General features: G+C 35.4%; 1 protein-coding gene across 7 annotated transcripts in view; it reads left to right on the plus strand.

Moving 5' to 3' along the window:
• kdm4c (lysine (K)-specific demethylase 4C) overlaps positions 1-14,932 on the plus strand; it is a 219,702-nt gene that overhangs the window by 182,594 nt on the left and 22,176 nt on the right. For all 7 annotated transcript variants that reach the window (XM_088608770.1, XM_088609019.1, XM_088609003.1 and 4 more), the window contains 2 exons: positions 10,318-10,506; positions 12,679-12,849. In XM_088608770.1, coding sequence (XP_088464896.1) covers positions 10,318-10,506; positions 12,679-12,849 — 360 coding nt within the window. The remainder of the gene's footprint in view (positions 1-10,317; positions 10,507-12,678; positions 12,850-14,932) is intronic.

Here is a 14,932-nt window from a genome sequence, read left to right on the forward strand (position 1 = left end):
AATCCCTGTATTAGACTCTACAAGCTATTGCACCACCAGCGTACCTGGGCTTAAGACAGAGAGGTTAAATTATAGAAGGTATTGGTTATGTCATAATTCTCAGGTTTGTGTTTCTTTGGTAAAAATATTTAATCATGTGTTTTTTAAAATAAAAATATTGAAGCCATCACATCTTTATTGGGTTAAAACTGATGCAACAATTCAGTCCACTGAAAATGCCACCAGTAGTTAAACTGGAATTAATAACTTTAGTGTGTGTGTGTGCTTCAACAACTACTGTAGTTGCAGTGATAATGTTTCTCTGGGAAGATAAAAGAGCAGATACAGCAGGTTTGAGTAGGTAGCTGCGTCAGCATGCAAAGGCTGCAAAGGAACAGGTAAAAGTTTATTCCTTGTTGAAAAGAAAAGGAACTCGTTTCGGCTGTGGAGCCTTCTTCAGGAAAAAAAAAGAACTGTGTCTCTTGATTCGCCCTGTCTCTGTGCTGGATATAAATCCAGCTTTCTTTCTAGTTCCTGTCCTTGTTACCCATGCAAAACCCATGGCAGAAAGGATTGGGAGGCTTGTTTGTATTCTCGCCCCTCAGTTCATCTGGCACATAATTGGAACAACAGATAATGTAGTTTTAGGCTTTTGGATTCACATTTTTCTCCATCTGCAACTTGGTCTGACATAAGGAGGCTTGCCTGACTTGTTATTACAGATTTAGCAATATAATACACCTGCATTTGTGTTAAGGGAAAGTGTGCAAACTCACACTGTCATGATGAAAATAAAACAGTTTAGATATGATTGCCACTTTTTTATTTTCTTTCTTTTATCTTATATTTTATTTTTATTTTAATATTTTAAAAATTTCTCCTAAAGTTTAATTCAACACATAATTCTATTGCAAGGATTATACAGTAGGTCTCAAGTTCAAAATATGAGCATCAAAAGAAGCTTATTTCTCTATCGAGGAAGCATGATTTTTGAAAAAAAGGTGTATACTGTAGGTTTGAGGTATGAATGTTTTTGACATTATTTTGCTTAATTGATCATTCACAACTAACCAAGTTACATTTGAATGACTGTTACACTAAATCAAGTCAGGTAGGTGATTGGGCACCGATGATGAGGTTAACCTGACAGACTAACCTGTTGAATGTGAAGCATGGTAAAAATCAATAAAGAAAAATGGAGAACAGGTGTAATATTCTCTGCTTGACAAGAGAACGATTCCTATATGCCTTCGGGACATTGGATGCTGAATTATCTTACTTCAGATGGACTTGACAATGGTAGAACGAAGTGAGTTTTGGGAAATGTTTGCCACCCTGTTGGACACCAGCGTGGTGCAGATGTACATAATAATACACTTATTTTTTGTTGTATAATTTTCCATTTGTTGGGCAGGTTCAGGTATGATGGTTTGACACCCGAAGAAGGCTCCACACCTTAAACGTTGTGTTTCATTTCTTCTCTTTTCAGCATGAAATGCTGATGCAGCTACCTACAGTACTTAAACTATTCTAATATACAGTATAGAGGTTTTGTACTCCACAAAATTTGTATTTTTCTTAAACCTACAAATATTCACATACTGTAAACCTATCACATATATCAAACTAATGATGGACATTTCTACTGTATAATATCAACTGATAAACTATGACTTCTTCTTTTTGACTTTCTGTTGTTTTAGGTTTGAACAAAAGTACAAATTGTGCATTTTATAAGTGTGTACAGTACTTTACTCTGTTATAGAAAAGTGTATAGTATACCATACAGTATAGAATCCAAAGATTGTTTACATGCAAGCATAGCTTAAATAATTATCTTTGGTTAATAAGGTATCGATAAAGTATGTTTGTTTAAATGCACATCTTCTGATCAGCGTTTGAAAGATGATGTATTGTTAAACAGAGGCCTTGGACTATCCAAAGAAAACAAGGATAGTCCTGATGTGGTCTCCATACTTTTCAGCAATACCCAAAATGAATGCCAGATGATTAAGGGGGAGTTCAGTGTCCCTGTTGATTGGCCTTCAAGCAAGAACATGCATAAAGCTATCAGACGTATTTTCTTGACCCACACTTTCTCCTTTTAAGGAGACAGAATTATACTGTAGCCTCCCCGTGTATCTTGTTGCAAAGCAATATAGGAAACAAAGTCAAATGGCCATGTTCCAACAAGCTATTTGACTTGAACCAAATCAGCCAGGAAAGTACAGGGTGCCCAGAGGGAGCGCTGGATGAAACACCTGGGATAGATTAGTGCACTACTGTGATCCAGAGTGTACATTGACAAGGTATGAACTGCAAAGAGTAAGAAAAAAAAGGATTGGGTTTCCTTTTTCCTTCGGAACAGCAGATTTATAGTTTCATTTTCTTTTGCCTTTGGTGATGTTTCGGCCCTTAGAAATAAGTTTTTCAACAAACTGCAATCTATACCAGATGTGCTGTGAGCAGAAATATACTTTACCACCCCTCCCTTTGCAAGAAGAGCATGACTAAAAGTCTGAAAAACTGTTTTCTCACACATTATTTTCATATTCACAAACGAGAGGACATAGTAACTGAACTGAGGCTTGAATTACACCCACCTGATATACTATACAGCATGAAAGTAGCAGTGAAACTTATGGTATTAGTGGGTTCTCAGGAGAGAAATATTTCAGGACATGAGTCTGAGCATGAGGAACGAATGGAATGGGATATTACAGCTCACAGAAGCAGCACCTGCACACATGCATTCCGGACTCTCCAAGGGAAGGAAGCCTTTCTCTTGTTTATCTCCCCTACCGGGGAAGTCACACAAGGGGATAGAGATTCCCAAGGATGGGGGAGATGCTTACTCTCCCATCAGGGGACCCTGTACTCTCATGCTTTCTCTCCCCCGCGTGTGCTGCGTGACTGCATGCTCACATCTCCAAGGCATGTGTGCTGACAGCACGCTGAAGCAGTCATGCCACCTGCACACACGCTGTCAGGGACACACACACAAACCAGGGGGTCATGGCAACAAAAGCACAGGAAAAGTCAGTAAGGGAGCTTTGTAAAAGTCCTTGTTCAGGTCTTGAGGGCACTGTATTATACGTTTATAAAATTATATGTTTTTTATCATCGGAGTTTACTACAGTATATTAGTTTTGGTGTTGAATCAACAATTTACTGCAAGTGTCCACTTGTGTTTTCTACTATTAAAACAACATGGCTACTGATATGAGTGTGAGTATTTTGCAATCTTTATTTTGCTTGGATCAGAATCTTTAAAAACACAATCAGAGCAACTCACGGTACCGTATGAGCAGCCAACATGAATGGTTGTGGTAATTAATTGACAATTTGCCAATCAAATCTAATTGACTAATTTTTAGGTTGACTGTACCTCATCACCTTTATACACATCCATAAAATTTGAAGTAAATGATTACTACAGAATTTTGTTTCTATGTAAAGAAAGGAAAGCAATGTAAAACAATGCAAAAGAGCCAAGACATTTGTAATACAGTCTTAATATATAAATTGTATACCAACAGAGCTGCAATAGATGTTGGATAATTAGTGTTCCATATTCTCAAGATTTATTTTTTGTCACATGACATCCCTTTAAGCACACCTTTGGAAAGTTCCAGAAAAATACTAAAACATGTCTAATTAAGAAACCAGATGAGTTGCTTTTCACTGAACATCACAGCTGTTAAGTGTTTTGCCTCATCAGTCCCTCAAACACAGTTAACAGGTGATGCTGATCACTATTCCCAGAGTCCATTTAACTCACATTTACTAATTGATGTGTATGAATATGGTTGTGCATTAATTTTATATTTTTGCCAGTTGTCAAATCACCATTCATTAGTACAGTTCCTAACAAAAGTATTCAGATTCATCCTATTTTGTCCCATTTTGTAAAACATTACAAAATGATGCCTGCGTGGTTCTTTTTAAGCTTAACATTTCACTCCGAACTTGAATAAGATGATCCAGCTGAAGACTTCTAAGGGTATGATAAGCTCAAGCAGGTGTCAGCAGAAACTAAAGAGAACATAAATGAAGGATGTGGTTTGCATTTAGATGAGTATTCTGACCAGTGAACTCTCAGTTCTACCAAATTTTCACTCTGACTTTAGTCCTCCTTTTCTCTCAATTGACTTGGGGATTGCTTATGAAGTCTCCTGCAGTTTTCAAAGTTTTCCACAGTTTTCAATGGGATGGAAGTCAGGACTTTGACTGGGTCACTCAAGGACAAGGTCACATTCTTAAACCACTCTGACTTTTGCCTTGTGCTTTGGCTCATTGTCTTACTGAAAGGTGATTTTTGGTGTCTACGATTTGTCAGTAACTTGATTCCATCTATCCCATTTACTGTATATTACAACCTGCCCACTGCTGTTGAGAAACAGAACTATAACGTATAGTAATGCTACCACCACTATTCTTGACATTATGAATGGTGTGATGCCCTATGTTGGGTCTGTGTCTAATGAACATTTTACATTTAGACAAAAAGCTCCAATTTTATCTAACCACAAAATCTTTTATTTTCTGACCACAAAATCTTTCGCACCTGTTTTCAGTATCTTCATCTTTAATTCCCAAGTTGTTTTGAAAACTCGTTGATCTTCATGGTTAAATCCTCGCTTGAAGTAAACTACCTGACTGAGAGATCTTACAGATATAGATATATCCAGTTTATTCTGAAATCATGCGAACCACTATGGTTACGCACAGACAGAGGCCGCTCTGCTAATTGTGTAGCTTGTTAAGGTAATTTTGTGCACCTAAATAATTCAGGTTTGCCACAGCAAATCATTTGAGTGCTTATGCAATCATGACTTTTCATTTTTTTTCATATTATTCATCTGTTTGCTTCTTTATGTGTTTTTTTTTGCTTTGAATATGTGGCATAGCTTGTGTGTACATTTAAATATTCATTATCACTCCAGTGTCATGACTATAAGCTTTGAAGGAACACAATGTGAAAACTGTGCAAGGGCCTGAATACTTTTGCTAAGTTCTGTAGATCTGAATACATAAAACAGTAAAAGTATTTTTATTAAAGTAAAAGAAAAAGTATTCCCCACCCCAGTGTTTCTCAGCTTTGCTGTAGAAGCACTAGATGCTTTATTAAGAAGCAACATTTTTTTGCTGCAGGTGATTGGGCTGTCCCTGTACATCTCTCTGATTAATGTGTTTCACTGTCATTATAACGGAAGCAATGCAGAGATTCTTAAGTGCAAATCTTGGGGGAACATTAAGCCCTCAGCTAAGACATGTAGGGGAAATAAATTTGTAAGAAACCCGATACAACACCCTGGTTTAATGAAAACCTACTTACCTCTGTGTGTTTACATGTGCTGTTTTTCCTTAAATATTTTATTTATGAATATGGCTCTTAAATCTCCCTCTTCGTATCTCTTCAGCAGGGCTGCCAGTTTCATAATGTGATGCTGTAATAATTGGATAGTAATACTGTATCTACATAACAATGCATTAAATTGCATTGTGAATATTGGATGGCTTACATATAAAACTAGATAGCATTCCTAAAACAATGGATTGTTATGCACATTCATTTACATTTTTAACAAATGGACTGATTATGTACAGTACATGTGATATTTTAAATGAATACAATTTAAGAGAAAATGTAATTGTTTTGAAAAGTCCTTGTCCTATCTGTGGAATTCCTCTCTTTAGCAGTTTTTTTAATCTGTTGCCTGGTAGGTTTTTTATTCTATTCTTTGTAAAAATAGCATCTGTTCCTGACCATTCCTTGGCAGTGATACAGTATATTACAATTATGCTGAAAGAATGTACTGTAGCTTTTATTGGAGCACTGTATCTTATCTACATTGCTAAACTTATAATTTAGGTAGATACAGGCCATATATGTGTTTGTATTTCTGTCTAAAGTACATTTAATGTGTAAAATAAAGAAAAGTAGGTAACTGGAATTAATTTAATCCTAGGATACAAATGACCAAAGGTTTGAAGGAGATTTTGTTGTTTAGTAATTTACCCAAAGAAATATCATGAAATGGAAAATGAATTATATTTTAATGACTTTCTCTAATGGGACAAAATAAAAACAACTGATTGTCAGGTTTATTATAGATTTGGCTTTGCTATTGGAGCATAGTTTGGGTAGCAGAGAGGTATACAGCTCCAGGGTTGTGGGTTCAATTCTAGGCTGGGGAGCATGCCAGATTGGGACCGTTCATGTCCTCCCTGTATTGTTTATTGTTTACTCTAAATTGTATAAGGGGATTTTGTGCAAGGTTGATTCCAGTGCATCTGAAACTGGCTAGGACCACTAGAGATATGGAGCCACATCCACTGAATAGCCTTTTATCTGTGACCATTCTGATGAAGATTTTAAAGATTAAATGTCAGTCATTACTGCACAAAACTTTTTTGTATACGTATCACTTGGTTGGCATTCAAACGATTCCTTCTGAGTAACACGGAGGAAGTGTGTTGGATAAAATGCGTTTTTTTTTTACTTCTGGTACTATGTTCACATGTTTCTTCAATCAGATATCTCTGAAAATATTATTTACAGTCCCAGTGCTTCACAAATCTAGAACTCCATTTCGAAAAACATTTGCAACAGCAGTATTGCTGCCTGTTCGAAAGAGAAACAGCTGCACTGCAATTGAAATGGAAGGGCATCTTGTACTGTATATGCAAACTAAACTGTTGTAGCTGGTGCTTGATTATGTGGGTGGACAGAGTACGTTGTTGTTATTTAGTCTCATTTCATTTTCCTTTTTGCCGTAAGGATTGCTTACTAATAGTCTGTTTCTGGAATTGTTCAATATAAAGAACTATTAGCAACCGTCGATGCTAGATTTTTCTTCAAGTGTGAGATTCCCTGGAGAGTATGAATGCGAAACCATGTTGTGGTGAAATTAACTCAGACTTTTTTAGATAAGGTTTCGTGCCATAGATAGACTTAACCACATGTTTAAAAAATTTCTAATTAGTGGATGTTCATTAAACCATTTTTCATGAAAAATGTTCAGAGATGAAACCTGAGCCCAAATTAATTCTAAGCTTTATATTATGTTGAACAGAGTTGAATGTGTCTGAAGACTTCAGTGGATTGCTGGTTCTTTGGATAAAGCCTTCAACCTTTAGTCAATACGGATGCACACAATTAATTAGCTTGTGCTGATCTCTTTATTTAAAGACCGATCAGCAGGACCTAATAAAGAGTGCTGTTTCTTGTACACCAAAGCCATTTTCTGTATTGACATGAAACCTGGAAGAGGTATCAGACACCCTTGGGGAATTTGTTTTAGATTGTTTAGTTTACATCTAATTTAATGTGGCTGACTTTAAATTACCCTTTTTGTCAATATCACAATTTCTTTAGGAATTAAGGAATTTCCTTGAATTTCCTTTAGTCTATGTACTGTAAAGTAAGAAAAGGACAAAAAAAATGTAAAAAATTAATATATGATAATGATATACGTACCTGTGTTGATGATTATTATGAAATATTTTTATTTATGTAATACCAAAACCATTATTTACTCTCTAGTGATGTCCACAGGGCTTCAGAAATATATCATCTGCCATTTGTGCACATAATTAATTCCTAAAGAAATAGACTGTTTGTCTTCCGTCTTATGGCATAGTGTATCTATTTATGATTAGGTACTTAATTTGTTGATTCAAATATAAAAAGTATGCAGGTTAATCGTTCATTCTTACTCAGTATATAATTTATTCTTTTTTTTTACTATCAGTTAGCTTGTGACCAGAAGTTTTTAACTGCAGTGTTAATGTCCCTCTTTTCTCAAGTGAACTGCAGCAGATTGTAATATTCAGCAATCTTCTTATAGAAGTGGAAAGCATGTCTGGTTAGTACCCCTTCTGCAATAATGTGAAAAATTATGACCAGAAACAAACACAGTTACAATTCACATACTGTATATATATATAACTAAAAAAAATTTTAAAAATAAATTCTTAAGGTCAGAAATACCCTGATTATCACGTAAATATTAAGCTTCTAGTTGTAAGAATTTTAATGCTATAGCAACTGTGAAATAATTACTATTTTTGCACAGGGTATTAATTAATTGTTTTGAATATATATCAACAATGATATAATGATATCTACAGTATGTTCCAAAACATGGCTTCCAACTAGGATTTTGAATGTAATTGGAAAATTACTTCTCTGAATACTGCAGTTCATAATTGGGAGCTAAAGCGCAAGCAAAGATCGGGACTTAAAAAAAACAAAATAAGCAGTTTTGGTTTTGAAAAGCGAGTGTTTTGAAATAAAATTGTACCGACTCTTCCTTGTTCTTTTCATTTTTGTAACATTGCATCAAACCTGTTTTAGTCTTCCCTAAACAGCATTGACATCTTGGTTTAAGTTGGGAAAATACACATAGGATTTATCCCATGAGCTTCTGCAAAGCCAATTACAGTATATAGGTTTGATGTTATTTGACGGTTTTAACAAAATACAAATAAAAATAAATAGATAAAACTACTGTATTTGATTTACATATTGTAGACAAAAATGTATCTTTTTGCTACCATCCATCAGCTGAATAACAGCTTTTGTTTGGCAATGTACTAAGATTAACTTTTTAGATACAAATATATATTTTGATTGTGTTGCTCTGCTATTAAGATTGAATATTTTAGTTGAAAGGCTAAGTGTTGCGTAACCTTTATAAATATTTAACCAAATTTGTGTTAGACATGCCTTTATGGGTTGAGTGCCATGTTCTTTCATTTCCTTGTGATGATTCTGCAGTAGAGTTTTTACAGTTATTTTTCCCTGACAGAGATTTAAAGTGATTTCAGGTGTAACTTCATAAACAGGCTATGCTGGTCATGGGAGCTCCTAAGCAACCTACTGTATGTGCTTTGCCATGGCCTACAAAAACTCTTAGTCTTATAGAATGATAAAGCTTCTGACCTCTCTACAGTATGTCTTCACAGCAGACACATGTTAAATGCATATTTTGTCAGACACTTTTAAATAACCGTTTTTATTCACTGTCTTCAAGTACTTGATTAATGTTATTACGTAGTTTTGTATTTATCTGTAAAAAACAAACATATATAATTGAAACTTTAGTAGTAAAGCAGAAGCCCATTATACAGTGTAGCTTCTTTTTTTCTGCTCAGCAAAGTACTGTAGTAAAGAAGTTAAACATTAAGAGTATCTTAACGATATTGGGTTACAATTCACCACAATTCCAGATACCTGTTGTCAGTAACTGGGAAGACTATTAAGTGCAGTGCCATACTAGAAAGAAACTGAGATTAGTTTCAGTCAGCTAGAGATAGGTTGCTATGTAATGGGATCTGATACAAGGTTTTGCTGGCATCTCTTTGAAAAAAAATATCTCCTTGAAAAATTCCCTTATCCTCAGTGCTTGTAGTAATGTGTGGATTCCTTGGTGCCCTTTTAAGACCTTTGCACACCAGTATTACCTAGAGCTATGGGTGATGAAGTAGTTGCCACTAGTTAAGGAAGATCTTAATCTTCTAGTTCTAACATGGTAGATGAGATACAAGCTTGCTGTCTTATAATGTTTTTCTTACAGACTAACCGATACGTATACTGTAGATACAGATATGTTTGAATCTTTGCCAAAAATCTTCTGCTAAATTGATTTCGTTTGTTACTCGTTAAGTTGAAAAGCATGTACTACAGTATACAGTGGAGCAATCATTTAAAACAGCATGTAAATGATTGATGAGAACCAGATTTATCTTTTTTTTAATTAATGACATTGATGACCTCTGTAAAATTATAAATATTCCCCGTTTTTATTATTTGCAAAATGAAACGCGTTACTTTCAGCTATTTGGACTGTTTGTATTTTTGTAATTATATTTCTTAAAGGAAATCAACAGATACCTTACAGAGCACTTAGCTCAACTAAATACATTCAAGCTAGATAATAGAAATCATTCAGTTGTTTATGATTGTTTTACCTACATACATATTTTAATTTTATACCTTTTATCAGATGCATTGGATAACATTTTGAAATATTAATATGAAAATTAATAACATTAAAAAGATAACATTTTTTCTAGTCAGAGAAATAAAATTTGCAGGCTTTGAAACCTGCAGAAGAACAATTGCCAGCATTCATCTGTCATAATCATGAATAATTGCTTCAACCAAAGATTAGAAATGGCAAAATCCCCTTATGCTATTTGTTCTTGCTTCCTTTCTTTATTTCCAGCAATGAGTACTTTAATCCATTTAGGAAAAGGAGCTTTCAGGCGGCTCTAACGGATGTGTAGTTTTGCACTGTAATTGTTTTACATTCTCGTTTTCCACTGCAGAAGTGTGTCTACTGCCGCAAGAGAATCAAGAAGGTGTCGGGGGCCTGTATACAGTGCTCATGTGGCCGCTGTCCAACGTCCTTCCATGTGACTTGTGCCCATGCAGCTGGAGTGACCATGGAGCCAGATGATTGGCCATATGTAGTGTTCATTACATGCCACAGACACCAAACCCGCAACTCCGCAGCTGTAAGTAATATCAACTGTTGTTGTTGTGCTTCTTAAAATACTGTATCTTTAGTTTTAAACCATTGCAGCAACACTTTAACATATCTTTGAGGTGTCTATTGACAGCACTACACATCTAAGTACAGGTTTGTGCTTATACAGGGACTTGCTTGCTTAGGGATCCCAGAGTGCTCTACAACACATGATCAACAGAAGTCCACTCACGAGCTGTTGTATCAAAGTCCCTTCAAAAAGAACACTTTTTAAATTTTAAATTAATCCAATCTTCTAAAATTTCTGGTGCTGGCTGTTTTTTTCTTTTTCAGTTTTCTCAGTTGCATGAAAATTAAGACTGATTCTGAGCCAAAAAAAGTTAGCCTATCCATGTCCAGGTTAACAGATTGTTTAGCGCATTATTTCTATGGAAACCGTTATCAGAAATCATGGCTTCTCAATGTGTGCTTTGGCAATGTGACCAGGAATGAAATGTAAGAAACTGGAGGAATTCTACTGGAAGTTTAATTGTAATGAGTTTCAATGTTTTAAAGTCTCAAAATGAGAATGGATGTATTTTTAAATGTATTGAACTATAAAGGTATTTAATGGGTTGTTGTATAAAGTTCGACATTTAAGCTTTATTTTATTATTTATTTTTTCTAAAATAAATATACTATATAAAATATATAATTGGAATTTTCCCTTCTGCCTAGTTTTGACATCCCTTCATTTTCTGAAAGTTTTTAACTTTGTGTTGACTCGTCATGTACAATATGATATGCTTTCCTGTACCACCTCCTGCTCTGTCACATCACTCATCATCGTGCTTGCACTGTTAAAGCAGACATTTCTAAAGCTGGATAGATATAGTACGGACATAATACAGGCCTGTTTCAGTACATCTCTCTTATATAAATTATAAGGGTAAATAAACACCATAAAATATTGGTATTTAAACAACATAGAAAATATTCCTAAAATAATTTCAGTGATTGCCAGCCTATTATTCACTTTTATGAGTTAAAACTTTGTATGCCAAGACACACCGTTACAGTTGAATCTGTGTGAGCTGCACATAGAGGCCTCAGTGACACTGCCTCCCATAGTGTCAATACATGAAAGCAGAGACTCCTTCCCAAATATTTTCACAGTTTCAGTGGCCTGTGTCAGTTTCACAGGTTAAAAACAAATGTTCTCTATCTTTCCTTGGTTTTAACAGTGCTGTTATTTATTAACTCCTATTAACAGGAAAAAAAAAAACAACTAAATGGCTTTCTCACCATTCTACTCTTCTAAGAAGTGAAGTAGTTATGTCACCATAAGCTGTGTACTGTACATCAGCCTTTGCATAATACATGTCAGCCATGTTTTGTCATGGGTCATGATTTCCACAGAATGCACTGTAAAATTGACTAAGTAAGCCGAGTCAAGAGAAAAACAAAGTTAGAAACCTGTCTTTATGGATGCGCGCTGATGTTGCTCGGAAAATAGTTAAATCTAAAGGCTGTCAGTCCAGCTTGACTGAAGCTGTGACTACCCATGACTTAAATCCAGTTACTGTAGGACCTCTATGAGGACAGAACTTGCCATGTCGGATTGGGCAGAAAGAATGTGTAGATCTTAGTGTCCATAACATAAAGTTTACAGTAAAATCTGTGTTTCCTGACGATGTCACCAGGTGGTAGCACATTCTAAATGAAAGGTGAATTGAATGTGACAAATTGAACACTTAGCTACTGTACATCTACAGTACTTGAACAAAATGAAATAAAATTGTCCCTAATATGAGTGTGCCCTATTATGGATTAGCATCCCATCCAGGGTGCATCCAGCTGTGTGCCTGCTGCTTGCTGGGATGGGCTGGGATTCCCCTTTATTAAATAAAGCATTTACACAATGGATGGAATTGATATACTATATACAGTATTTGTAGAAGTGAAGCTATTTCCTATGGTTTATCCTAAACTAACAATGTCTTATTACTTTTGAAGTGTGTGCTATTATATATATGTGATATATTTTGATATGTTAAGATATTAAAGACTGTATTTACTCCCTGAAGCACATACCGTACATCATGCTAAACATGATTAGCTATAACTAGTTTAACTCTTCACTCTGAACCACAGCTCGTTTGTGTTGATTCCATCACTTTCTCAATGCCGAGTTACAGCCAGTATGCTTTCCCTTTTCCAGAAGAGCAAATCTTCCAAAAAGGACATATCAGTTGGGCAGACAGTCATTACAAAGCACAAAAACCTGAGATACTACAGCTCCCGAGTCACAGAGGTCACTTCCCAGACGTTTTATGAAGTGATGTTTGATGATGGCTCCTTTAGCAATGATACGTTTCCTGAAGACATTGTGGTAAGTTAATCTCTATAAGCCAGAGTTGTGTTGCACGAAATAGAGTCATTAAACTAATTTATGTTTAGTGGTGCACATGGATTGCATATAATGTTGGGACACATATATAGTCATATATACCGTATTCATAACTTTTTTCCTGATATACAGTACACCTCTTTTGCTTTGTCCACAGTTATGTTTATTTGTGGTGTCAGGCCTGTCATTCTTGAAGCTTTCAGAACATTCTCAGATGCCTGAGGCTTCTAGAACATCCGCCTTGGCCCAGAGCTTCTCCAAGACGCAATTCAGAATTTGCATGTGCGTTTTCCTCCTCATTGCCCATGGCCTCTCTCATGTTTCATTGCATCTTCCTGAAGATTCCTGCGCTCAAGAACTGTAAAATTACGTACTTTAAGTTCAAAAGTCAAAAGACTTTTGATTCTGGTTTAATCTTAAAGACAAAGTTATCTTCTTATACTGTACAGTAATATGTCTTACTGCTGTACATGTAGATGTATTGACAGTGATATCAATGATTCAGTAGTCAAACCAGTGAAATGTCTTTGAGCAATATTCATGCCCATCCTTTTCCTATCATACAACCCATCTCCCTTCCACTTATCTCCTGCTCCTTGTAGAGATGTATTACCCTGTACTTTTCCCCTTGGAGTTTCATATAAATCTGTTTCAAAATTTTTTTACCATCATCAATAATAGTGAAATTGCCTTCAAGGAAGCCATTAACTGAGAGTCCAAGTAGATCTAAAAAAATGTTGGGAGGTCTTCAGGTTTAAGGCAAGTTCTCTTTTCTGGAGAATGTGTTGGTGTCAACTGGCAAAGCAGTAAAAAATATAAAAAGAAAGGGTTCACTGAATGTAAATTTTCTGTTCACTCTCTTAAGATTTAATGAATAATCACATTACAGATACTGTAAAAGAACAGTAACAGTAAGAAAAGAACAGATGATACTGTTTAAAACAGTACCATCATGAAGAGCCTTCACTTTTTGCTGATGAGCAAAATCAGGATGCTTTCTTTTTCCAGATATAGAATAGCTGCCATGGACTTTGTAAAGAGGGAGAAAGCTGATGAACACAAAGTGACAATGCTAAGGAATTTTAAGGTTAACAAATATGTTCTAACATACTTCTGATGTTTTTTCTCTTCTGTAACAGAGGTGAGCTTTCTGCTCCCATTCTGTTTTCTTTTTTTATTCTGTCTCTGCTGCACTCTTCGGCTTGACCCTTTTTGCTGTTGCTGCCAAATATGTATGCACGAACAGAGGCGGAGAAAACATTAATGTAAGATGGCAGAAAAGAGCCTTTTGAAAGTCACCTGGATTAGCTTTTCACAGAGCAAAAGCAGAGATTCTTGTGAGCAAGCACTCTCAGAAACAGCCTGTCAAAAGGAATCATATTGTCAGTCTTTTGTTTAGCACTGGGTAGTGGCATTGTAAATTGGCAGCCTCCAGCTCAAATTGTAATGCCAGGTAAGCTTCATCCTGTGCTATAATTCATCTAACGGGCAACAGAAAGAAAATGTGAAGCTAAGGGGTTTTTGATCAATAGGTATTTTTTTTCAACTTTTTGTTGGCAATTTGACTTTCCCATTTTGTAAAATATAGGTATAGTACTCACTACAGTCTGTGATTTATTAGAGTATCTGGACCTAGACAAGATCTGGGTTGTTCGGTGTAGACCTGGTATACATTCATATTTTTTAGTGTATCTTCAACTGTGCTATTCCTTTACTTTTATCACAGATTGTATAATTCAGACTCAAAGTATATTCCCCATTTGCTCTGTTTTTTGTTTTCTTCATTTATTCTACAGCTACAGTATAAAGAAATGTTCTGTAGCAAAGCTTTAAGGTGTTTTTTTATTCAAAGGGTGTTTGGCAAGTCTTACTATTTTCCTCCTTATCTCATTGACTTGTGCATAAAAACAAACTTTATGTTTATTATCAATCCACAGGAGATGAAAGCTTGAACTTTAACCTCATAACCAGGAAATAATTGATTTCCCTTGCTTTTAAATCAAAACATATTTCCCATTTAGCTTTCATTTCCATTTCTTAACTGATAGAATGAGCGTGCAAAACA

Source organism: Lepisosteus platostomus, chromosome 1 (assembly GCF_059453375.1).
Source record: "Lepisosteus platostomus isolate fLepPlt1 chromosome 1, fLepPlt1.hap1, whole genome shotgun sequence".
In the NCBI taxonomy this organism is placed as follows: domain Eukaryota; kingdom Metazoa; phylum Chordata; class Actinopteri; order Semionotiformes; family Lepisosteidae; genus Lepisosteus; species Lepisosteus platostomus.